The 23,366-nt window shown below is 44.9% G+C and overlaps 2 protein-coding genes across 5 annotated transcripts in view; one reads left to right on the forward strand and one right to left on the reverse strand.

Annotated features, from left to right (window-relative positions):
- Window positions 1–1,628: 1,628 nt before the first annotated feature.
- dtx2 (deltex 2, E3 ubiquitin ligase) lies at window positions 1,629–13,796 on the forward strand. 2 transcript variants are annotated; one of them, XM_084565556.1, is made up of 9 exons: window positions 1,629–2,234; window positions 3,074–3,686; window positions 5,205–5,263; window positions 8,300–8,584; window positions 9,816–9,883; window positions 10,097–10,264; window positions 10,506–10,667; window positions 11,451–11,540; window positions 12,356–13,796. In XM_084565556.1, exons 1-9 carry the CDS (start codon window positions 1,922–1,924, stop codon window positions 12,611–12,613), a joined length of 2,016 nt encoding a protein of 671 aa, XP_084421682.1. In that variant the 5' UTR covers window positions 1,629–1,921; the 3' UTR covers window positions 12,614–13,796. The 2 variants fall into 2 exon arrangements, with proteins under 2 accessions (XP_084421682.1, XP_084421683.1); XM_084565557.1 differs by lacking the exon at window positions 8,300–8,584.
- Window positions 13,797–17,888: 4,092 nt separating this feature from the next.
- The window catches only part of gtf2ird1 (GTF2I repeat domain containing 1), a 33,849-nt gene continuing 28,371 nt past the window's right edge, over window positions 17,889–23,366 (reverse strand). Inside the window, exons 22-28 of one of the 3 annotated variants that reach the window (XR_014699537.1) lie at window positions 23,229–23,276; window positions 23,049–23,126; window positions 21,003–21,195; window positions 20,555–20,592; window positions 20,361–20,470; window positions 18,584–18,891; window positions 17,889–18,317 (exon numbers count right to left, since the gene is read on the reverse strand). Coding sequence is in view for 1 of the 3 variants with exons in the window: in XM_084564242.1 (XP_084420368.1) it covers window positions 18,823–18,891; window positions 20,361–20,470; window positions 20,555–20,592; window positions 21,003–21,195; window positions 23,049–23,126; window positions 23,229–23,276 (536 nt within the window). In the remaining 2 variants the exon portion in view is untranslated. Of the gene's footprint in view, window positions 18,892–20,360; window positions 20,471–20,554; window positions 20,593–21,002; window positions 21,196–23,048; window positions 23,127–23,228; window positions 23,277–23,366 lie in introns of all 3 variants that reach the window. The other 2 variants (XR_014699538.1, XM_084564242.1) reach the window with 2 other exon arrangements.

Consider the following 23,366-nt stretch of genomic DNA (forward strand, 5'->3'; position numbering starts at 1 on the left):
TCCTGTTCTGTTTGCATTTATGTGAATATAATGGACACCCTGCTGACAGAATACATCTCCGTCATGATAACACAGTTTATTGTCACATTTATGCATCCATTTAGCATTTCACCAGTTGTAAGTGACGACTGTAATAACGGTTTAAAAGCACAGTGTATAATGAGTCAGCTTAGATGAGTGTCTGCTGAAGGATATTTTTTATTGAATAGCTGAAGATGTGTTTAAATAATTATTTAAGCTTCCAAGTAAATGTTATAGGATGTTGTAGAAAGTTAGATTTTAGGATGTGACTAATGTTATACCTAACCATCACCAGCTGGGGGCAGACATGCAACTGGAGGGGAGGGAGGTGGGTTTTGGGGGGTCATTTCCTTCAAATAAAGGATAGAAGTGAAGAATGGTGGAAAAGATGAAGAATGTAACCTCCATGTGTACTTTGTAATCTGCTAATTTAAAGGTGAGGAGGTGAATGAACTTCCTGCAAACAGAGAGAAAAGGGGGGATGTCTTGTTTTGGACATTTGTGCATTAATCATGAAAGATAAATTACTGGTGAGTAATTACAGATTTAATTGTGCAAGCTCAACCAACCCTCACCCCCTTAAATAACCTTGCAGCACCACTTGTGCTGATTATGGATGAAGAAGATGAAGAATGGGTCGATGACCGATAAGGACCCGAGCTTCTTCTGGGACGCAGCGGTGACACTTGAACCGTCCACTCAGAGTTTAATTTCATTGTAGTTAATGAAAATTATACTTACTAATGAAGTCTTAAGAAGTCTGCAATCATACACATGCACAATATACATTTAGAAAGACATAAAAAGACAGTTATAGATGTGAGGGGTGCCTTGTTTTTTTCTTTATACTTAACTGAAAACATTCAAAACATACCAGACATCATCCAGTAAAAAAAAAGATGAAATAATCAGAATCAGTGTTGTTGCACCCAGTTTGCATAAATAAAATAAAATAAAATAGTAAATATATACACACTCAAATATACAAAACAAAATATGTATACACTGAATATACAGCAACAGGAATAAAACTGCAGTGAGGTAGGAGTTGCAAGGCATCGCAACATCCAACCGAATACTAAAAGAAACCTTTCTCTGCTGTTCATACTATTTAAAGTATTTAAATACGCTTTGAATTCTGTTATAAAACATTCATTCATTCATTCAAGATCTGATAAAGTTCTAGAGAATCTTGCTTTATATCCTCCTGACTACCAGGAAAAACAAATATTGTCCAGTCACATTTTTAAAAATAAATAAATAAATGAATAAATAAATCTTTGTAAGATAATTAGAATACTGAAAACATTTATTTTTTATTTTTAAGATCTCATATAACTGGTGAACTACATTTTCCTTAATGAGAAAGATAAAGGAACCAAAGCCCCATCCTTTCACATTTGATTTTAATTCAGTAGTATGCAGTAGGTGGGATATATACAGGTTTTTATTTGATATATACAGGTTTTAATTTGAACTACTGGTAGTCAGGAGGATATATTTGAAATTTTAAGATGTGTGATGTAGGTTAAATATATTTATTTGCATATTTCTCTTCGGGTTTCAGTGACGTGCGGTGAGTCTCATTATTTCCGATGGTTCCTGAAGGCAGCAGCCGAGAAGGGAAGGATCCCTGGCAACGCTGTCACAAAGCTAACGTTAACCGTGTCGCCTTGTGAACGCATCAGCTTTGTCAACATGCTCTCCGGTGTTTGCCTGGGCTGCCTATCGTTCGGCCTCGTAGCTTCCCCTCAGGCGTGTTAACAAGTTTATAATGGAGTCTTTTAACGAGCCAAGCTAGCCCAGCTAGCCGGACTTTTGTCTTCGTCGTAGCCACAATCAGTTGAGCGAGCTAAACCCGGAGCGAGCTGTTGTTAGCTTGAAGCTAGCTCGGCGAATTATGGCGATTGTGTCTGGTTCCTGCGCCAGGGTGAACGGGTCCAGAAACGGGCCCTCCGTGTCCGCCACGCCGTCCGGAAACGTGGGACAGTCTCAGCCCATGATAGCGGTGTGGGAATGGCAGGACGACCTGGGCTACTGGCGGCCCTACAGCGGCCAAGTGAGCGCCCACATCGAGCGCTGTCTGTCACCGCGGGGCCAGAGAGCAGCAGGAGGACCCGGCTCGACGAGCATCTGCCTCGGACAATCAGACCCCAGCCTGTCGCCTTACCTCATTGACATACCGAGCTTGAAGCAGTTTCGACAGGACACGGGTGAACATGTCAACACTCTTGACCACATTTAACACCACCTCGTTAGCATGTTTTGCCTCGAAACCTTTTTGAAACGCATCGGGCCCTGGTGGCTGTGGCGTTAGCTAGTTAGCATTAGCTTGCTGGGACGCTGTTGTTGTGAGTGTTTACATAGATGCAAACTAAGATTAGCCGCGGGGATACAGTTATAACGACATATTTAAATGTGTCCAGCCGGTTAACTCCTCCATATAACAATGCTATATTAATCCTTCTATTGTTAACGCTTGTAAAATCTGCATTGTTTTGTTTTGGGTGATTCAGGCAAAGCAGTTTGAATGAAGGACAACAAACTAAAACAAAAGAGGCTTTTCAGCTGAACTGACAGCCTCAAGGAACCAGTTTGCACAAAGCATGTGTCATATATCATATATATATATATTAATAACTGTCAGAACTGTGTGTATTGTCCCACTTTCAAATTAGTATGCATGAAATGTAGATGGTTAAACTCAAACAAGGGTTTCTGGAAGACATTTTGCCACTTATCCGATTAGCTTCTTCAGTTTGGCACCTTATCCATTAAAGATTCCTCCAGTTATAAGAAAGTAGCAGGTTGTTAACAGTTAACTACCCACAAGACGCTACTTGGATCAGTGGCACGACGTCTCCAAGAAGCCCTACAAGTCAACTTGCCCTTTTTTCAGCTTGTCTTTTGGATATGTCATGACCTGGAAGACTAAAAATCTTCACACACACCTTGAGACTCTCTGTCCCTCCCCGTTACCGCATCATCATCAGCAATTCAGCTTTTATTTTTTGTTTTTTTTTTCACTTTAATCCGTATTTTGTCTTTGCAGGAAAGACTCGGTCGGTGCGCCGGTCCCTGTTCGCTCAGTCCTCCGGCCTCGGCAGCGGCGTCTACTGGGAGTGGGCCAACGATGAAGGGGGATGGACTCCGTACGAAACTCGAACGTCGATCCTGCTGGAGCACAGCTATCAGGCCCGCCAGGGCACGGCGGACTTGGGTCCACACGGATACAATTACATAGTGGATCTCACCTCTCTGGCCCAAGTTAACAAGTCGTCGGGCTTCAGGCGGCAGGTGCGGCGGCAGTGCAACCTCCCCTACCCGCTGGCCTCCGCTGGCCCCCCAGCCATCCCCTCCGCCATCCCCGCAGCTATCCCCACCGCCCCCGCCTGCTCCTGCCAGCAGTGCTTGAGCCACAGCAGCACAGGACCCATGCCCAGCCGTTCACGACATTCCTTTTCATCGAGCAATCTGAACCGGCCCAGCCTACAGGGGACGGGGAGGGCTACGGCGGCTCACCCCGCGTCGGTTTATTCGCCGTACCCCAGGAGGCCTCTCTCTGTCGGTGGCATGTCCTGGGGCAGCCCCTGGCCTCCACCGACCTCTGCGAGTCAACTTTCAGCCCCGCTTCTCACCAACTCTTCCAGTGCCAATGGCTTAAGGTTGGTGTCCCGCATCTTTTTTTGCGGTTTTTATCTGCCTCAGTGTCCAGAGGCTCATGTCATGTGGTCTTCTCTTCCACCGTCTCCACTCCCTTTCCTCTTTGTCTTTCCTGTCTGTCTCTACATTGACCCATCCTGTAAAACAGGAATGATCTGTGGCTCCAGTTCCAGTGAAATGTTTGCTTTGGCTCATTTCCTGACTGACTCTTGTCTGTGTCATCTCCCTCCTCCATTCTTCTCTTTTTGTTCATGCAAACTGCTCTCCAAGACAAATTTCTTAATTAAGTGATGTAATGAATGAGCAGTTCACTTACACGTTCTCTGGGCTCTAATTTTGTTCCACATGAAGTTTCATTCAGTCTCTTCTCAGGCAACTGGATATTAATAATAGTGTAGTTGCAGTCTGAACGGTCTCTGCCAAGCACACGTTACACTTAACGTTATTCAAGGTGCTCCTATTATTTATAACCTTGTGTAAAATGTTGTCTTGCTGCCCAGCAGAGTGCCACCTGTGTGGAATTTACACGAAGCATGCCAGTGTCGTTAATTTAAAGGTTATTTGGCAGCACGTGCGATAGCTTCCGCGTGCTAAGGCTGAGAAAGAAAAGTTTAGTTTAACAGTTTTCTTTTCTTCCACCGTTCATTCCTTTGTGACCGTGCTGCATCACGGCTCCAGCGCCGTTACTGCAGCCGCCGCAGCGCTTTTAAAACACACGACGCGCGGCCCACAGGTTCCTTTGAACTCCAGATTAGCGCCGTTATCTCCAACACATTTCCTCCCATTGTGTTGCCGTGTCATCTGCGAGGCTAAAACATCCACGCAGCGATTTTCACGGGTCTGCTTTCCGTCTGTTTCGCCTGTGTCCTGTGTCGGGTGGTTGGAGTAAAGGATTCCCCGACTGCAAAAACAAACAGAAACAGAACCCGTAACGCCTCGACGCAGCAGTTTAAGTCATTTATAAAGAAAATGTGCTGAACGTTTACTGGCTTCAGCTTAAATTATACAGATTTGCTGCCCCTTACTTTAAAAAAAGGACAAAACAAACACGTATAGATGCAAACCCTTTTGAGCTCTGGGGAAATTCAGACCCTGATCCGACCGTTTCTGCCGCGGCGCAGGTACGGCTGCTGTGGAGCTCCATCATACTTGAGGAATGACAGCTGCTCATTTCTTTTCCTCGAAGGCTGCTGTGCGCCGTAAACAGATTCATCGGGCGCACATCCATCTATATATTGACTTTTGAGACACGCCGCCTCGTTGCGAGCGTGCACACTGCAGTCAATGCCCAGCTCTTGTTAATCAATCTCAGACATGAATAATTAGTCGCTTGCTGGACGATGTGGAGACAGTTTCCATCTCGTGCGGTAAAGTTAAATGAACCCTTGCAGGTAATTCACAAGCTGATTTTTTTACTTTCTTGTCTTCCTAATAAAACGCTAGCTGTGAAGTGGATTGCAAACTGCAGTAGTTCTGTTTTTACTGACTGCCCGTCTCTGTCTGTGTTTCCCGTTCTGCAGTGTTCCTTCCATCTCCGTGCAGCTGAATGGATCCACCAGCGTGAGCTCTGCCCTGGCAGGTAATCGGGTCACTAACCATCCATCCTCAGTCCTCTCCGCACCACGCTTTCGAGTTGGCCCCAAGTTTTATTCGTTAGTATTTTAGAAGCAACTCCTATGCGCTTTTTTTTTTTCTCCCCCTACCCGTGAGTGTCGGTCTCTTTAGGAATAACGTGTCTGAAAAAGGGAGGCAGTTAAAAATAAAGAATAAGCGTCAGAGAGAGACTGCCCGTATCATACCGCTTGTCAGATGAGTATACATGAAAACAACCTCCACACAGTTTTTTCATCGTTGAGCCTACACAGATTTCATTGCGCGACAGAAAACATTTGGCCCCGGACGCGAAAGCGTGATTAGCTTCAGCTTTCAGTCTTGATCCTGCAAGACAGCTGTTGTCCCACAGCTCCACCCAGCACTGATTTCTGATTGATGTCTGGAGGCGAAACAACAATAATAATTTCCATAAGATCACAGAGCATCTTTAGAAAGCGGAATACATTCATTCAGACGCATTGACATTGAGAAATTGTGCGACAAAACTGAGGCAGCAGGTTCTTTTTAATTGTGACTTTGAGATCTTCTAGAGAGAGCTGAATGTGCACCACAGGATTGCCTTGTGTATATACATTTTATTTTCATAATTGCCGTTTTAATTTTATAAAATCGAACACACAGAGATGCGTGCGTCCTGTCTTAAAGGACTGTGGCGCCCTCTCGCCGATTCGTCTTAATCAAACGCGCCCTTACTTGAAATATGTCGGAGGTCCCTGCTGTATCTGCTCTAGAATAAGAAGTATTCATTGCACATTCATTCTGCTCAGCTCACTAGTGCCAACATAATGCAAAATCATTTTTTATTTAATTTTTTTTGTCATTTCATCATGTTTAAATGTGAATCAAAATGTTTTGTGGTTATAATCTAGCCTGGAAGCCAGGCGAACTTTACCGAATGTTGGTACTGGGAACTGATTATCCTCCGTTAAAGATCTGCTGGACCAATCAGATCATTTGGAGGGGGGGGCGGGGCGGGGGGCTTTATGCAGTGATTGACGTAAGAGGATCAGTCACGTCGTCAGAGTTGAATGTGTTTACAACAAGATGGATCTGATTCAGTGTTTACCACGAAATTTCATGAGACCATGGCGGTTTTATTTTGTGTACTGGCTTAAAAGCCCGTAATTATGATGCTGTCCCAACTATTAAAAACTATTTATACATTATATGGCACATCAGATAAGATCATGCCTTTTGCATCAGTCTTTAAATTACAGTAATAGCACAAATATTGGATTTAGAGACAAATAGCAGCAGTTTATGTACAAGAAAACTAAACATAAAGCTGCTGAAACTTTGCTAGCTACCGCTTATAAAGTTAAGCTAGTTCACGTTACGTCTCTGACCAGCTCTGAGCAGTTTATTTATTTTTTTGTTCTCTACATCGGTTGAAACACGTCCTATAAAGAAATCCAAATGCCCCGTTACTGATTCTGATAAGGATTCAGTCCAGCTACAGCAGGCTAATAATAAAGTATAGCTCTGTGCATTATTTATCAGATACAGCTAGGTAAGTAGTAATGGGATATCATGGGATTTTAATTGTTCAGTGGAATATAAAAGATGAATTTCAATAGACGTATTCACCAGAGATATTTAAGCATTTATTTTCACCTTCAGAGGATGCGCGGTCACGTATCGAAGGCTTTGATTTATTTTTTTTTCTCCCCCTGCTGTGGTGGAAGTTGCCTGAAGTTGCCTGAACTTTTTATATGATGTAACTGTAAGTCCGTTTCTGGGCTGTGTGGTTAATCTGACTGGATCGATACAATCAGCCAGGAAGAAGCTGGAGGACCAGAGCCTCATTAGTAGGGGAGGCACCGAACTGAGACTTGTGTGAATCGTTTAAAATGGAAGGTCACTCCAGTGGTGTCTTAGCGGATTTCCCACGGGATAAATAAAGTATGCATCGATCTTCTCCGTATGTACAGTTTTAATGCTCATTACCAAGTAATGAATGGAAGTAGTTTATACTTTACGCACTTCATTATTTAGTCAAGCAGATGAAATAACTACTCCTGAAATACTGGAGGTTTATTGTGCTTGTTTTTAGAAAAAGAGATGTTTACATCGACGTTGCACTGATGAGTTTAGGTTTCATCTGAACTATTACAAAAAGACTGCAGTTAAATCTTACAACTATATAAAAAAACATGATGTTAGCCAAGTTTAGCCTTTAAAAACCGAGCAGTAACCAAAGAGCCAGTCCCCGTAGACCTCGTGTTAAAATGTACAACTTTACAGCAGATACTAACTTGCTTATAGCTGCTACCAAGACAGATTAGGTCTCAGCAGCTATTCTCTCCATTCATGACGACTACACGGTGGAAAATTAAAACTAATAATGATGTACGTATGTTAATAATGGATGATATACAGGCTTAAAGTTATTTCGACCAGGTTGCTGGCTGTCTGCCTCAGCTCCTCTTATGCTTCACCATATTTTGACTTATATTGAGTCCGGCACTGCCAAGATGGCGGCGGCCAGTGGCACCCACGTTGAGCTTCAACACTAATCAGCCTCAATAGTAAAACTGCCAGGCTATTCACCAGGACAGAGGCTGTCACGTCAGTCAGTCAGGCCTCACGCTTTGCTGCCTAACTGGTCAGACTTTCAGTTTCTGGGCGCCAACAGAGTCCAGACTTGGCAGGATATCTTACAGTTTGCTCCTGATATTTAGGCTAGCTCTACAACGTTAGTCCTGTAATCGTGGCTCAGAAATAAGGAACTCTGGATCGCAGACGCAAACAAACCAGAGCCGTTTGTTGAACACCAGCCGTTGGGTTTGATTTCTCAAATATCTGACGGGTCGCGGTGGAAGCGTCCGCTGCTGCTACATTTCTCATACCTTTTTTGATTTGTTCCTTTCTGCTCCCGCGTATCTCCACCTTGCTCTCAACCCTCACCTGCCCCACTCTGCTCCCGCCCCGTCCCGCTTCAAACCAAACCCTAACCCCCCACCCCCACCCCCACCCTCACCCCACCCACCCCCTGCTCCAGGCATGGCCTCCATTTTGATGTCAGCAGTGGGACTCGGCGTGCACTTCACCTCTGCCCCCCTCCCTCAGCAGCAGCAGCAGCAGCAGCAGCAGCAGCAGCAGCATCTGCATCAGCAGCAGCATCAACAGCAGCCTCAGCCTCAGCCTCAGCATCAGCAGCAGCCTGCTCCTTTCTCTCTTCCTCCTTCTCTCCTCCCCCCAGCCCACAGGCCCAGCAGGCCCCCCAGCAGCAGCAGCAGCAGCAGCAGCAGTTCAGTTAGGAGAGCAAAGAGGCAGCACAGGAGAGGTAGCTACCACACCACCAGCCCTTCCTCCACCTCTTCTTCTCCATCCGTCTCCTCCTTTGCTCCACTTTTTCATCACCACAGGCTTGAGGAACATTTCATCCTCCATCAACTCAGCTTTCATTTGTTCATGGGGGGGAGGGGAGGGAGGGGAGGGGGGGATGCTCAGACTAATCCACTTTGAAGCCAGCGAGCTAGCGGAGTTTTAAAAATCAGGAATAACTGACGTTGGGGTTCAGTCTGTTGACTTCTTCTCAAGTTGGTTTTCACTTTACAGTAGAAGGTGCTCGGTTTTAGATCATTTAACTTCAGTATTTGAGTTTTATTGAAGTCTTGCCAACATGCGTGGTGTGAGAACTAATACGTTGGGAAGCAGCGGATGCAGGGCGTTGTTTGAGCATGAAGTGTGACACTGCGTGGCTGCTCTGCTTTTATTTTAATTTGCTGCCCACGTGCACGTCAGCGATACGTCGACTGCGTGTTCATTCGTGTTCTAGAGAATCTGGAAGGATTCGTATCGGGTCTCTGCTACGGTGCACAGCTGGACAGTTTCTAAAACAGGAAAAATAAGACAAAATAAGAATATTTGACATCACCTTTAGGCTGCAGAATCACTGTATTCACACGTTTTTTCATTTATAGCAATAGAAGGGTTAACCTACAGATTAGTCAGCAGTAAAAATAATCATGAGGTGCATCTCTGCAGTATCTGTCCAGCTTTAATATATCAGCCTATACTTGCCCAAACACAGTGCATATCGAATGAGCTTCGCTTTCAGACACTAAAAACCAGTGTGTGTGTTTCTTCTGTGCGTTTTTTGCGGCTGATTGAATTGTCCTCCCGTGTTTCGTTGCCGAATTTCATTTCGCCGCTGCTACAGCTCCGCCACAGATCACCCTGATTCTGCTCTCGTCGTCTGCTGCAGCCCAGCTCTCTTGTCAAAATGCGGAGCCGTCCGGTGCAGTAAACTCCAAATGACACTTTAGTTCGGTGGCGAGAGTTTGGTTTCCTAAACGGACTCGACACTCACATGAGAGAGTAAAGTGGTACGCATCCATCCATCCCTCATGCCATCCCATCAACGCTGCGTTGTTTGCTCCATCATCATCCATTTACAGCTGCTTGGGCAAATTAGGATTATCTCATCTTTTTGTCTTTTTTTTTTTGTTGTTGTATCTCGATGTTTTGCCTCGTTCATTACTTTCTATCTTCTCCTCTTGTCGCCCTATCAGCCTCATCTCAGAGACCTGAGGAGGTGATTCAGCGCTACATGGAGGTGGTCGCCGGAGTGCCGGATGAGGTGAGGGATTTTTTTATTTTTCCTCTTAGACATCACAGACGTAACATTTAATTTGTGTTCCTTCACACCGTCGATCCAGCCACGGGGCCGTGCGTGAACTGGAGACGAAACCGTTTCACGCTGCGTTGTAAAGAGATTTAAACGCGACACGCGCAAATTCTTAAACGTTTGCTCTGTGTAATTTTTCACACAAAACGTTCCCGTTGTTCCCAGGACTGTATAATCTGCATGGATCAACTGTCCAATCCGTCTGGATACGAGACGCCGTCTGCAGAGGAGGGAGGCCAGAGCATCCTGCCAGACACTGTGGGAAAATTCATCAGATGCGGCCACACCCTGCACATGCTCTGCATGCTGGCAATGTACAACAACGGGACAAAGGTACAGCCCCGGTACCGGCCGAACAATAGATATAGACAGAGGATGACTGTGTCCTGTGGTAGATCTCTCATTAACATTCGTCCTGGTTTAGCCGATCGTGTCTGACCAGCCTGAAGTGCAGGTGTGAACCCACCCAGGATGCACTGAGGTCTCATTTGAGTGATGTGGACAGACCAGTGATTTGGTGACAGATAGAAACGAGGGCCGATCAATGAATATTCGATCCGTGTCTCCTCCTCAGGACGGCAGCCTGCAGTGCCCCTCCTGTAAGACGATCTACGGGGAGAAGACCGGCACGCAGCCCAAAGGCAAGATGGAAATTTACAGCATCGCCCAGTCGCTGCCGGGCCACCCGGACTGTGGCACCATCCAGATCATCTACAGCATACCGCCGGGCATACAGGTACGTCTGCGCACCGAGGCAGCACTCTGGTTCAGTAGTTCAAACATCAGCAGGAGAACAGCTCGTCGTCCCTGATGTTAGTTATTTTACAGACCCTCACAATGTTCAGGTTATAACTCAAACCCTGGAAGAATCCAAACACTGAGTAATCACTGGTAATAAAGGTAAATAAAGACACAGACATCGTTGAGGAAATACAAATTCACTACAGACTGTGGTCACAAGCGTCTCAGACCACCTCCAGATACACCAACACTGAGGCCTCTCTTCTCCTTGGACCAACAGTATCTTGGTCAATCTTGTCTGAAGAAGTTTTAAATCTTGTAAAGTGATTTGTGAAAGAAGTCGTGTTGAAATCAGGATTGTTTCCAAGTTTCAGTGGTTGGGCATGAGAGGATGACTGGAGGAGGGGGGGCGCAGAAGGCAAGTTTTTAGAATTTATCAACAGATTGATGTTTAGGCTCAAACTTTGAGACTTCTCTTCCTTCCCCTCTGTGCCAGCTCCACAGTGACATCCTCCTTCATTACGTTCTTTTGGGAAAAGCCTCATTTCTTCCTGTGTCCCGCTGTAAACATGACCCAAGATGAATCGCAGCAAAGAGCCGAACGCTCCACCGACCGCAACTTTTAAATGTGTTTTGTATTGAGCTGTTGGCTCTTAACAATCCACAGGAAAAAAGAAAAAAAACAGAGTTATTAGATTATTTGATTGTTCCAGCCGATCCCTGGTATTACACTTTCTAACTTCCCATTCATCAGTCAGTTTGTGTCGTCCTCCACCAGGGCCCCGAGCATCCCAACCCAGGACAGCCCTACAGCTGCAGAGGCTTCCCCCGCTTCTGTTTCCTGCCAGACAACGACAAGGGGAGGAAGGTAAGAGGAAACGACACGTCACCTCTTTCTGCTCAGATTTAATCTCCATAATAAATAAAGACGCTCAGAGCCTTTACATCCTCCCACAGCTGCGTACAGGTCAACACCACGTAACGCTCCTTCAAGAGTTTAATTAAATTAAGGCTATTTCACGTTGATTATCAAGTTGTGTTGTTTCCACGGTGAATCAGCTCATCTCCTGCTCGCTCCACACCTCAGCCTCTATAAATAATCTCTGTAATTCGCCAATGGAAAATTGGATTAAATGATTCCAGTTGTAGTTTATCCGCGCCGTCCCTGGTGGGCTGTTGCCTGCACTGCACGGATTTGAGATAATGAAAATGTCCACAAATTGGACGCACACGTAGAGCAGTAAACAGCAGTCAGGACGGCGTTGAGGCAGCGCGGCTCGCTTCCGTCAGTTTAACAGAATATCTGGTGATTAACGGCAGTAATCTCATTTCTGCTTCCTGAGCTTAAACGAGACGTTCTCCATCATGTTAGACCACAACACCTGGTTTTACTTCAGATTTAAGAGGCGTTTGTTCTCTAAATTAGTTTGAATGTTTCCCTAAAATCTTCTGTGGTATCTTCAGATTAGTGTAATTAGTCGGACTAAAGCTATAAAACACAAATTTTCAGGTTTCTGTCGCCACAAACAAACAAAACGACTGGAATCATGAAGTTTTCCTCGATAAATAACTTGTTAATAAATTAAATCCGTTATCTGATGGTGGTTTTAATGTTGTGGCTGATAGTATTTCACCCCTCTGGACTAACTTAACCCCGCCTCCTCGCCGCCTCTCGTCTCCAAGGTGCTGGAGCTGCTGAAGGTGGCGTGGATGCGTCGCCTCATCTTCACCGTGGGGACGTCCAGCACCACCGGAGAGCCCGACACCGTGGTGTGGAACGGCATCCACCACAAGACCGAGATGATGTCCAACCTGTCGGGCCACGGCTACCCCGACCCCAACTACCTGGACAATGTTCTGTCTGAGCTGGCCTCTCAGGGCGTGACGGAGGGCTGCCTCAAACCTCCGGGAAGCGGCGGCGGCAGCAGCAGCAGCAGCTAAGTCGCAGCTTCTCACGCTTCCACTCACCGCTAACCACCGAGTTAACCCTTCGAGATCCTCCTCTGTGGCCAGCTGGGCTCCCTGCAACCTGTGTCTGTTAATAACGTCTGCCCACATCTCACCGAGTGAACGAAGGGCAAATGCTGAGAATAGTCTGTGCTCACCGCGCTCCAGGAGGCTGGACTTATACAAAAAACAGAAACAATAAAAGGCTCCTCTGACTCTCAGCCTCTTTCATCAAACCTCCACAAACTGCAGATTGTGTTTTTTTTGTTTTTTAATTTCTCCATCAAGCCTCATCTGTATCCCCACGTTCGGTTGCCATGACAATGGGAACGTACACCAGGGGATGAAAATCCCATTAAGCACTTTAGTCCCGACGGTGCGTTTCACTGACGAGACGCGTGGTTTACCCCCTTCTCTTACCCCCCCTCTTACCCCTCTCGGTAACGGGCCATGAGCTTCGCTTTTCAAAATCTGGAAACTCGTTCAGTCGAACCTTTTCGTGTTTTAGCACAGTGACACAAATTCAAGTAGCAAAAGTCAGTATATATTAGCGTATTTGACGATAACAGGCAATACCTGCAGTGTTGTAAATAAAATAAAAAATATGAATGAAACAAAAGTATGATTTAAAAGAGAAAAAAATGACACTTAAAAATAAAATAAAACAAGTTGTGTCCACGAATGCCATGAATAAAAGTGGTGAGATTTGATCATGTTCTATTTAATTCCCCGGCTGAGAAGCAGGCGTCTGATGCTGCTTTGTTCTGGATTTGCAGTATTGATGATGATGATGATGATGATGACGACGGTGGAGGGGATTCAGCAGCCATTGGTTGTTTTTATGTCACTTAATATGTTTGTGTCTCCACATATGTGAGAAGGGACTAGTTTTTGTTTTCTTTCATGGTATATAGCTCCACGACCTCCATTCTTTTGTCCGGACGGATGTGAAGGACAGTTGAGGAAAAAAAACAAACAAAAAAAAAAAGTAAAACTTGACAATCAAGGTCATTGAACTCGTCTTGATGAAGCGGCGGCGAGCCTCGCTGACGCTCCCGTGTTCACGCGTTATCCTGCTCGCAGTACTGCAGTGCAAACCGCTCAACGGAGTCTCGACGTGTGTACGAATAAAACTGGGGAAAAATGTATCTGCAATAAAGAAATAATGCAACAAGGATTCACGCCTCCCGATTCTTTTTATAGGTGCTGATTCGCACCGACGCGCCGTTAAGGCTCGATCCTTTAATGTGCCGCTGGATGTATTATCGTTTTACTCTTCGGGATGTGAATTCAGAGCTTAATGGCTCTCCTCTAAGCTGCAGACAATTCTAGTCGTGTCCAGAGAAGACAAACGGACGGAAAAAACTGCAAAAAGTGCAGTCGATAAAATGAGAAACAATACACTAAAATGGCCCTGACAGGTCTTCTAAAGTTTAATGTCTCCAAGAATATATAGCCGAGCGTTTAAGGTGGTCACAAAAACCCTTCCAGCCACAATCATCTGATCACAGCGGCTGTTTGCTGCTTAAAAGGCCTCTCAACGTTTGTGGGCATTTTTGTGGCACATACTGTAAAAACAAAACCTCCAGCTTTCAGATATTCAAACAAGGACGCACAAAAAAAAACAAAAACGGCTGGCGTTGGTAATTAGTGTCAGGAAGACAACGCAGCAACTGGTTCCTGGACGCCACCAGGGAATGTTGGGATCTGAATGCCAGATGGAGCTCCTCTTCATGTAATGTGAGGTGATAATTGAGGAGGCAGATGATGAATGAGAGGTTTAGCATGAAGTCTGGGACGGCTGCACACTAGTTCATATGTGTCATGTCCCCATAATAACCGAGGGAAGACGGAGTCATTAGTGGGGCACGTATGCATGAATGGCAAGAGAGAACAAATTAGAGGATAGGTGCTCAGGGCGAGAGAGAACAGAATCAGAATCAGCTTTATTGGCCAAGTGTGCACATACAAGGAATTTGACTCCGATAACAAATTAGAGGATAGATGTTAGGTGCGAGAGAGAACAAATTAGGGGATAAGTGCTCAGGGCAAGACAGAATAAAGTAGAGGATAAGTGCCTCATGCAAGAGACTTCAAATTAGAGGATAGGTGCTCAGGGCGAGAGAACAGAATCAGCTTTATTGGAGAAGTATGCGTGCACAAGCAAGGAATTTGACTCCGATAACAAATTATAGGAAAGATGTGCAGTGCGAGAGAGAACAAATTAGAGGATAAGTGCTCAGGGCGAGACAGAATAAAGTGGAGTATAAGTTTCTCATGTGAGAGACTTTAAATTAGAGGATAGGTGCTCAGGGCAAGACAGAATAAAGTAGAGGATAAGTGCCTCATGCAAGAGACTTCAAATTAGAGGATAGGTGCTCAGGGCGAGAGAACAGAATCAGAATCAGCTTTATTGGAAAAGTACGCATGCACAAACAAGGAATTTGACTCCGATAACAAATTATAGGATAGATGTTCAGTGTGAGAGAGAACAAATTAGAGGATAAGTGCTCAGGGCGAGACAGAATAAAGTAGAGGGTAAGTGCCTCATGCAAGAGACTTTAAATTAGAGGATAGGTGCTTGGTGCACCATCGGAGCAGCCCCCTTCCCCCAGCGGTCTAGACCTACAGCAGCACAGCTAAGGGATGGTTCAGTCACCTGAGCCAGCCCCAACTACTTGCTTCATCAAAAAGGAAAGTTAAATGTAGAGAGCTCCCAAACCTGAACTAGAAGATGGGCCTGGTAGCTGAAGGCGCTACCTCCCTCCATACTCTAGTAACCACAAGTAAGTTTGCTCTCACAGAGAGATAGTTTATTGGGACGATAAGGAGCCATGAGGTCTTTAAGGTTCTTGTATGTAAGGACAAGGAGTTTAAACTCGAGCCAAACTCGAGTAGTGTCATGTCTTTTACTAATTGCCCTCTAAAATGAGTAAACTAGCCCCAGGTGTGTGCTTCAGTAATAAGACTGAGCTAATCCTCAGGACGGCGTGGTTGTATCAGACGTGATTGGCTGCAAGATCACCGAGTCAGGGAGAGGCCAGACGGAGTTTACCTCCTGAACCAGACACCTGCTGCAGCGTGACTCTGGTTCGGCTAATAGGCTTAAAGTCAACGCTCAGCAGGCGGCGCCGCAGGTCATCCTACAGAGGTCGTGACTGTTTGACTCCGGTCTTACTCAATCCCAGCAACGTTGCATCACATAACTTAGAAAAATCACTCCGGTTACAACCCAGCTAGAGGACCGGGACATAAAGTGGAGACTCGTGTTGGAGTTACAATAAAGACAGGGTTTATTTTATTTAAAAAATGAAAATAAAAGACAACAGGTGAGCTTCTGCAGGTGAAAAGTGGTCATCTAAGGCCCCTTTATTCGCATCTTCTCAGGTGGGGCTGGTTAAGGTGATTGAGCACTGCAAGGCAAAAATAAATGCTCCTATTTAACACCAGTTACAAACACAATGAAGAGCACAGCAGCCACAAACCGAATGGATTACTGGACCATCACATGAATCTGAAGCTGCTACCTTAGACCAAGGTTCGCAGCTAGTAATCCCAAAGCTGCTGCTGCTTTTCAAAAAAAAAACAAGGCCAGTGAATGCCACCACAAACTTAGAGGTTCTGGTTCCAGAACTTGCCTGGTTTCCTCTCTACCCAAGAGTCAGAACTTCTAGCTAACTAGACCTCAACTAGTCTTCGTCGGCTTTCCCGGGCACGCCAGGGGCCACCCCAGGGTTACCGCACAGAAAATAATAAAGTGGTGATGGTCACGCCAAACACCCGGAGGCTTTCTACACCAGGCAACTTCTAAGAACCTCGTGTGGAAACATCAGCTCAACCCTGCTACTGCATGTTCAGATGAAGACGAGCCCCCATTTATGTTAGGACCCGGCAGAGACATAAAGTGGAGACACATGACAGAATTACACAAAAAAAACTAAGGTTTAAGAAAAGAAAAAGGCAACAGGTGAGACGTGGTGAGCTTCTGCAGCTGAGGATGGTCTCAGGCTTCTCCAACGACGTCCTTTATTCAGTCTCCTCAGGTGCGGCTGGTTGAGGTGATTAATTACAAGCACTGCAAGGTCAGTGGAGGAGGAGCAGAGGGGCGTAACACTCCTCTTCCTCCCGCCAGAGGCTGAAAGAGGACGTGTCTTTCTGAAGACGTTTCGTCCGAGTTGATTCTTCAGCTTTTAAAGAATGGTTTCAAGTTTTTTATTTGTGGAACATTTGAGGGAAGTGCCCACCTGAAACCCACGACATGGGTCCATAATGACCAGATACTCACCTCACCTCATCAGTCTTTTAGAACTGAAGAAGCTACTTGGATGAAACGTCTTCATCCCATCCAGAAAGTCCAGTTGCCTCAGTTTCATCTGGTTTCTGAACCTTCACAGACATAAAACTGATTCTATTCGACCATGTGCATCGACTCCTCAGCAGTTTTCTCGCTGCGTTGCTTGAACCCATCACTGCCTCCTGATTAAATGTCTCTTACAAACATTTATTTATTCCTAATTCTTAATTGGCTTCAAGTTACTTGAGCAGGAAGTTATGAATGACCAGGGTGAAAAACATTCATCATTTATGAAGCAGATGTTTTTATAAGTCACATGAGTTCATGAATGCCAGACGTGTTTACATACGACTCGTATATTTTACAACAATTTAAATATTTAATCATTGTGTTACATTAAAAAAAGATGTTAGTATACGTGGAAGATTATGTATTTATGACGCAGTCTGGAATCAGTGGTGTGAGTTGCATACGTACACTGATCAGCCACAACATTAAAACCACTGACAGGAGAAGTGAATAACATCTTGTGACAGTTCAATGTTCTGCTGGGAAACTTCTGGACCTGGCATTCATTGGTGTGGATGTTACTTAGACATGTAGCACCCACCTAGACCAGACCAGGCACCCCCACCCCATAGCAATGACACTCCTTGATGGCAGCAGCCATCCCCAGCAGGATGCAGCCTGACACAGACACACACACAAAAACACTTTAGGAACAACTAAAAAAAAACATGAAGAACAGCACAAGGTGTTGACCTGGCCTCCAAATTCACTAGATCCCAAACTGATCAAGTATCTGTGGGATGATCCACAGAGGCCCCTCCCCTCAAAGACCCCCCCATTAACAAGAGGACACCCTCAGAAGGCCCATGTCCATTCTCTGATGAGTCACCACAAGGGAGACCTGCACGATATTAGGAAGGCGGTCATAATGTTACCACCTCAAAAACAGTTTGTCTACTCACACCTGGACGTCCAGTGTCATCTTATAAGTGACTGGATTCTTAGACACCGACGCTGGACTTGGAAACGCACCAAAAAAACCAAACAAACCAAATGAAACTGCAAGGCAACACATTTTATTTCAAAGGCCTAATTGGCGTTAAGGTACAGCATATTAAATATTAGTCCAGAGACAGTCATCGCAGAATAACATACCATCCTTTTCTTTACGTGATACATTCAGGCTGACTTTAAATGACGTATTTTACATACTGTTAATGTGGCGCTAACATGAAAAGGCCGGTGCTTCCTGCTGCTCTGTGAGCGGACGTCCCAGTCCGTTTTAGTCTCCCTTCGTTGCCGATGTCTCGCGTTAAGACACTTCATCGCTGCCGTTACCTGGAGTTACTGAGTGACTAGTAGCATCTGTTAGTGTTGTGATAGTTCCTCAGAGAGCTGTATAACAGAATAATATATTTTACATCCCTGCACATAATGTTATATTTCAATAAATATAATAAATAAAAAGTACAAATATCTGAATAATATGGAACCAGGTCATTATCAAAGACATTTCTGTTTTTGTCAGTAATACATTGGATCCAACAACATGACTCACTTTAAGGGCAAATCACATGACATTAGTAATGCTTCCCGCTTTGTAAAAAAAAAAAAAAAAACTACAATATTACCGTAGTGATCAGCTTTAGAGGGAAAACTACCTCGTCCCGTCGGCACTGTGTGGAGGCAGGAGACAGACAACAAAGCGTTTTGCCCTGGAGCGTTTTGATCCACATACATTCTGGTTTTCCTCTCATTCACAGAGTCGTGCCTTCCTGCAGCTCTCTATGCTCAGTCCGGAGAGATCGTTCGGCACTCTCCTGATTAAATGCTAGTGTCGCACGTGGAAGAGTCGTGGATATTGAAGAAACTCCTCCTCCTCGCCCCCGGGGGTCGTCCTTCAGTAATTGACTTTCCCGGGAACCTGCACATTCACTCCGCTGTAGTCCACCATGTACATGGGCCACTGCTGCAGGGAGAGAGACACAGTGACAGAGGGGTTGACATCAGATGTAGAGGTGGAGAAAGGGTTTTCATCACCACGGACGTGTCCTTGACCTCACCTCTAAGACATTTCTCTAAAGTAGCTTCATCTAACGCTGATTCCACCTGAGACCACACTTCCTGAATAGACTGTATAAAGATGGACGGTTTAACTGCTCCTTTAAAGTGAAGCCAAAGCAAGTAGAGCTCCCCCTGGTGGCTGGCTGCAGTATAGATCATAAGCTCCACCCCCTCCACGTTAGTGGGCGGGACTTGGGCCAAACTAAAAAGATATGTCAAATAATTTTTTTTATTTTTCAAAGGATGGTTTTTGTCATTTTAGGTAGTTAATATAAAACTGGTGCATATTCTAGTGTCAAAGTTTCGTTTTACTTATTTGACGCTTTAGAAACAGGATGTGACATCATGACCACCAAGTTGCCATGCCGACTGCTCCATGAAGCAGTCCTGTAGGGCCGTGAGAGTTGGAAAAAATAAAAAAATAAGAAAGTATAATCTGATATTTCCTTGTAACAGGTGGAGGTAGAGCAGAGCGTAGTATTAATTAAACAAAAACGCTAGTGAGTCTGGAGGAAGTGTGGGCGGGGCATCGATATCACGGCTCCACGTGGCTCCGCCCTCAGACCGTGCTGATCAGACTCTGGCTCCAAACTCACAAGATGGCGCCGCCCGTATCCCCGGGAGAATAGAGTCAGTTTGGCCAATGAGAGGAAGTGGAGACATGTAGTCCATATTTATATACAGTCTATGCTTTAGACTCGACTCTGTACGACCCCTAGTGGGTAACATGTGACACTGCAGGGAAACGTTCTACTTTCAGTACACTTAGCAGTTCTATCACAGCTTGTGACGCTAACAACATGTTGGTTATCGGTGATGCCAGGAGTCGGTTACCCTGCTCAAAGCTTGCACTGCAGCCAGCAGCCAACCCCCAGTGCCCACCCCTGCAGGGGGTGAGCCCACAGGGAGGCGTCTCTATGCTGTTGTTTCAGCCTCAGCCCCCAAGGTGAACAAATCGCCCAGACATCTGGTGAGGATGTCTCCTGGGTGCCTCCCAGAATTCACTAGAGGGATTATATATAAATATATCTCATCTGGCTTGGGACCGCCTCAGGTCCCTCATGAACTAGAACATATTGCTATGAAGAGGGACGTGTGGGAGACCTGGCTTACCCTGGTGCCACCTGAAGCCAGCTCCCACAGGTAAGTGGATCAAAATGGTTAGATGGAGTCGTTCAAGACTTTCCCTGTGTTTATTTAAGAATGGATTTGAACCTGGACTACTCACTGCAGTGAGGGCTACAGTCTCAGCTCGTGGGACGTCCCACATTCCTTATGTTTTAATTGTGCACACACACAACGTAGTAAATCACTTTTCTGAGACTGTACTAAGAATTAAAACGGCTTTACTTTCCAAAGTGATCATCAACGTACCATGACTGGAATCTGATTGGTGGATATCCCCATGTCAGAGGAGCCAGGTACTCGGTTGCTCTCCTGGACTCTCTTGCGTTTTCGTCGATTGGTGGAGGCGTCTGTTCCTACTGAAGACACCGAGCAAATGGTTTTAGTTTGAGGAGCAAACGGCGCAGCACTCAGAACCGTTCAAGAAGTGAAACAACACCCACCTGTGTTACAAGCCTGGCTACAGATTTCTGCAAAAGGCCTGAAAGAAAAAGAGAAAGGCTCGGTCATTTCAGGTGACTCGTTGTTTTCAGAGATGCAGATTCAGATTTGTTTTATTCTCCTATCACAGAACAACAGGATCATTTGCATTAGCCTGCTGCTCTGTCTCATTTCCTTCCTAAAAAGAAAGACTTGTGTCTGATTTAAGCCTCCATTCTTTCATCACAGCATCATAGCTGCTTTAATGTCAAAACCATGCTCCCTATTTCACATTATTTACATTTGCAGAGGAAGATTTTATTCCCCGACATCTTAGAGGCTGGATTTAAATCCAAAAGCATAAATAAACCATAATGAGCTTAACTGCTGAGGAGCAGAAAATTCCCACTGAAATCTACAGTGTGATGACAGCGAACAGGCTGCTGAATATTCAGGTGCCTCTGCACTCACTGGAGCTGGCTCTTGATGTTGAATGTTACTTTATCTGCAGCTTGAAGGATTTTCTCCAGGCACACGATGTCGTAGGTGTTGGGGTTGCGGAAGAGGATGTCGTCTGGAAGGCCGCTCACTTCTACGGACTCCGGGCTGCCTCGGATTAGTTTGTACGGGACCACGACGGAGCGGTCTAAGCCCAGAGCCTCGCCTAAACATGACGACAAGAACATGATTAACTGTGGGAAGACATTGGAGTGAGAGGGGCACTCCTGAAGACCTTCTATGACTCTGTACGGAGTGGTCTGCTGGAACAGTAGCATCACAGAGAGAGAGAGAGAGGAAGAAGCTGGACAAGGTCATCAGGACGTCCGGCTCTGTCCTAGGCTGCTCTCTGGACTCAGGGAGGGAGGTGGGTGACAGGAGAGTCCTGGCTAAACTCTCATCTATGCTGGACAATGAGTCAGACTGCTTCAGCCTCGCATTCAGAAGGTCTTTCCTTCCTGCTGCTGTTAGGCTCCACAAAGAACACTCTTAATATGTGTAATATTATTACAGCTCAAGGTTCAACAGCTTTACTATTTACTATGTACAACTTCATAACCCAGTTACACCTGGTCCACCTGTGCATTCAAAACCCTGTATAGTCCATTATAGTTTTTGTATATATTCCAGTACCTGTATTTTTTTATTCTATTCCATTTTATTTTATTTTATTATTTATCTTTTATACCCTACACTTTTTACTCTTGATATCATTGCTTCTCTTTTCTATACTGTTGTAAACTGCAATTTCCCCACTGCGGGACAAATAAAGGTTTTCTTAATCTTAATCTTAAATCCACCCCCGGCCTCTCGCCTGATGACAGCTGGGACAGGCTCCAGCAGACCCCCGCGACCCTTAACAGGACTAAGCGGGTATAGAAGATCAATGAATGAATAATCTTAAATCCACACGTAATGAAGTGAAAACTCGTGCCCTTCCGTATCTTTTTTTGTGTATATACTTTTGTATATTTTATATATACTTTGTTATATATATATTACACCTCACTTTTTTATTTTTAACCCTTTTCGCTGACTGTAATTCCTCTTGTTTTTTGTGTAATGATGCTACCAGAAAGTGAATTTCCCATGGGATAAATCTACATGAAATTTGTGTTTGGAAGTGATCCAAGCAGCAGTAACGCTAGGGAACATGTTCTCACTCTGCCGAGGGCAGTAAGAAGCGTTGTAGCCTCAAAACTGTCAAACATCCCAGAAGAAGAAAGCGAGGGCAGCTGGACTTTCTTGAAGACGTTTCACCACTTTTCCAAGCAGATCTTCAGAAGATCAGTTTCCTCCATCTACAGGTACAGTAAGTATCTGGTCGTTAACAAGACTCTAGTGATGGAAGTTTCTGCTGAGCAACACCCACAGATGTGCCAATTCAAACCCCAGCTCCCAACCAGACTAGAACTGAAGAAGCTACGTGGATGAGGTGTCTTATCAGGCGTCTTCTTTTTTTTCCGCATGAGACACACGCCTGAACCACCAGGCAATAAACACGATGGCCTCTTTACAAGTCGACTTATATTGTTCGACCGGAAAGAAATACCACCTCCAACTTTCAAGCCATGGATCTTGAACATTATTTGATACTGGTTTTATGTTGTGTAGCAACCATTTCTAACCTTCATAGACTATGAATGCCAGGGACATTACAGCTTTGTGACAGACATTAATTAAAAGCGTCTATGATCTGCTTCTGTCCGCTGACTCAATGGCACAGTGACGTTACTGAAAATCTATAAAATATAGTGCAAATAATTTGCATTATTGCTTAATTCTAAAAACGATGGGATTAATTGCGACTCTATATCTGAATCTATTGTCAGCCCTAATAATAAATTATATTAGATTTCAGTGTTTTGCGGAGAAAGGCCGACTGTACATCCGTCACCTGACCAACATTAGACAAGTGAAGAAAACAGGTTTTCTTAGATCGATCCTAAGAGCCACTTAAGAACTCATCTCAACTCAGTAGAAGCCTGGTGAACCACACAGACCTCTGCGTGTTTTTACCGTATTTCTTGTTGAACAGTTCCTTGACTTGCTCTCGCAGGACCACTTTCTCTCCCATGCGGTTAATGTCATCATCGTCTGTCGGGAGGAGAGAGGAGGTCGGTGACAACAATCAAAACAAACCCCCAGAGGAAACCGTGGCAGTAAAGTGTTGGATCTATAAAAACATATTCTTCTCACCACTTATTGAAGAGTAGGCTTTCTTTAGTAAAGTGACTCGCCGAGGTGCTGGTAAAAGGAATTAAAACATATATTAACGTCAGTATTACATGTTATTATTGTCACTTCTCTGAGCCGGATGACGGTTAATGTGATAAA

The sequence above is a fragment of the Chelon labrosus genome, assembly GCF_963514085.1.
Source record: "Chelon labrosus genome assembly, chromosome: 17".
NCBI lineage: Eukaryota > Metazoa > Chordata > Actinopteri > Mugiliformes > Mugilidae > Chelon > Chelon labrosus.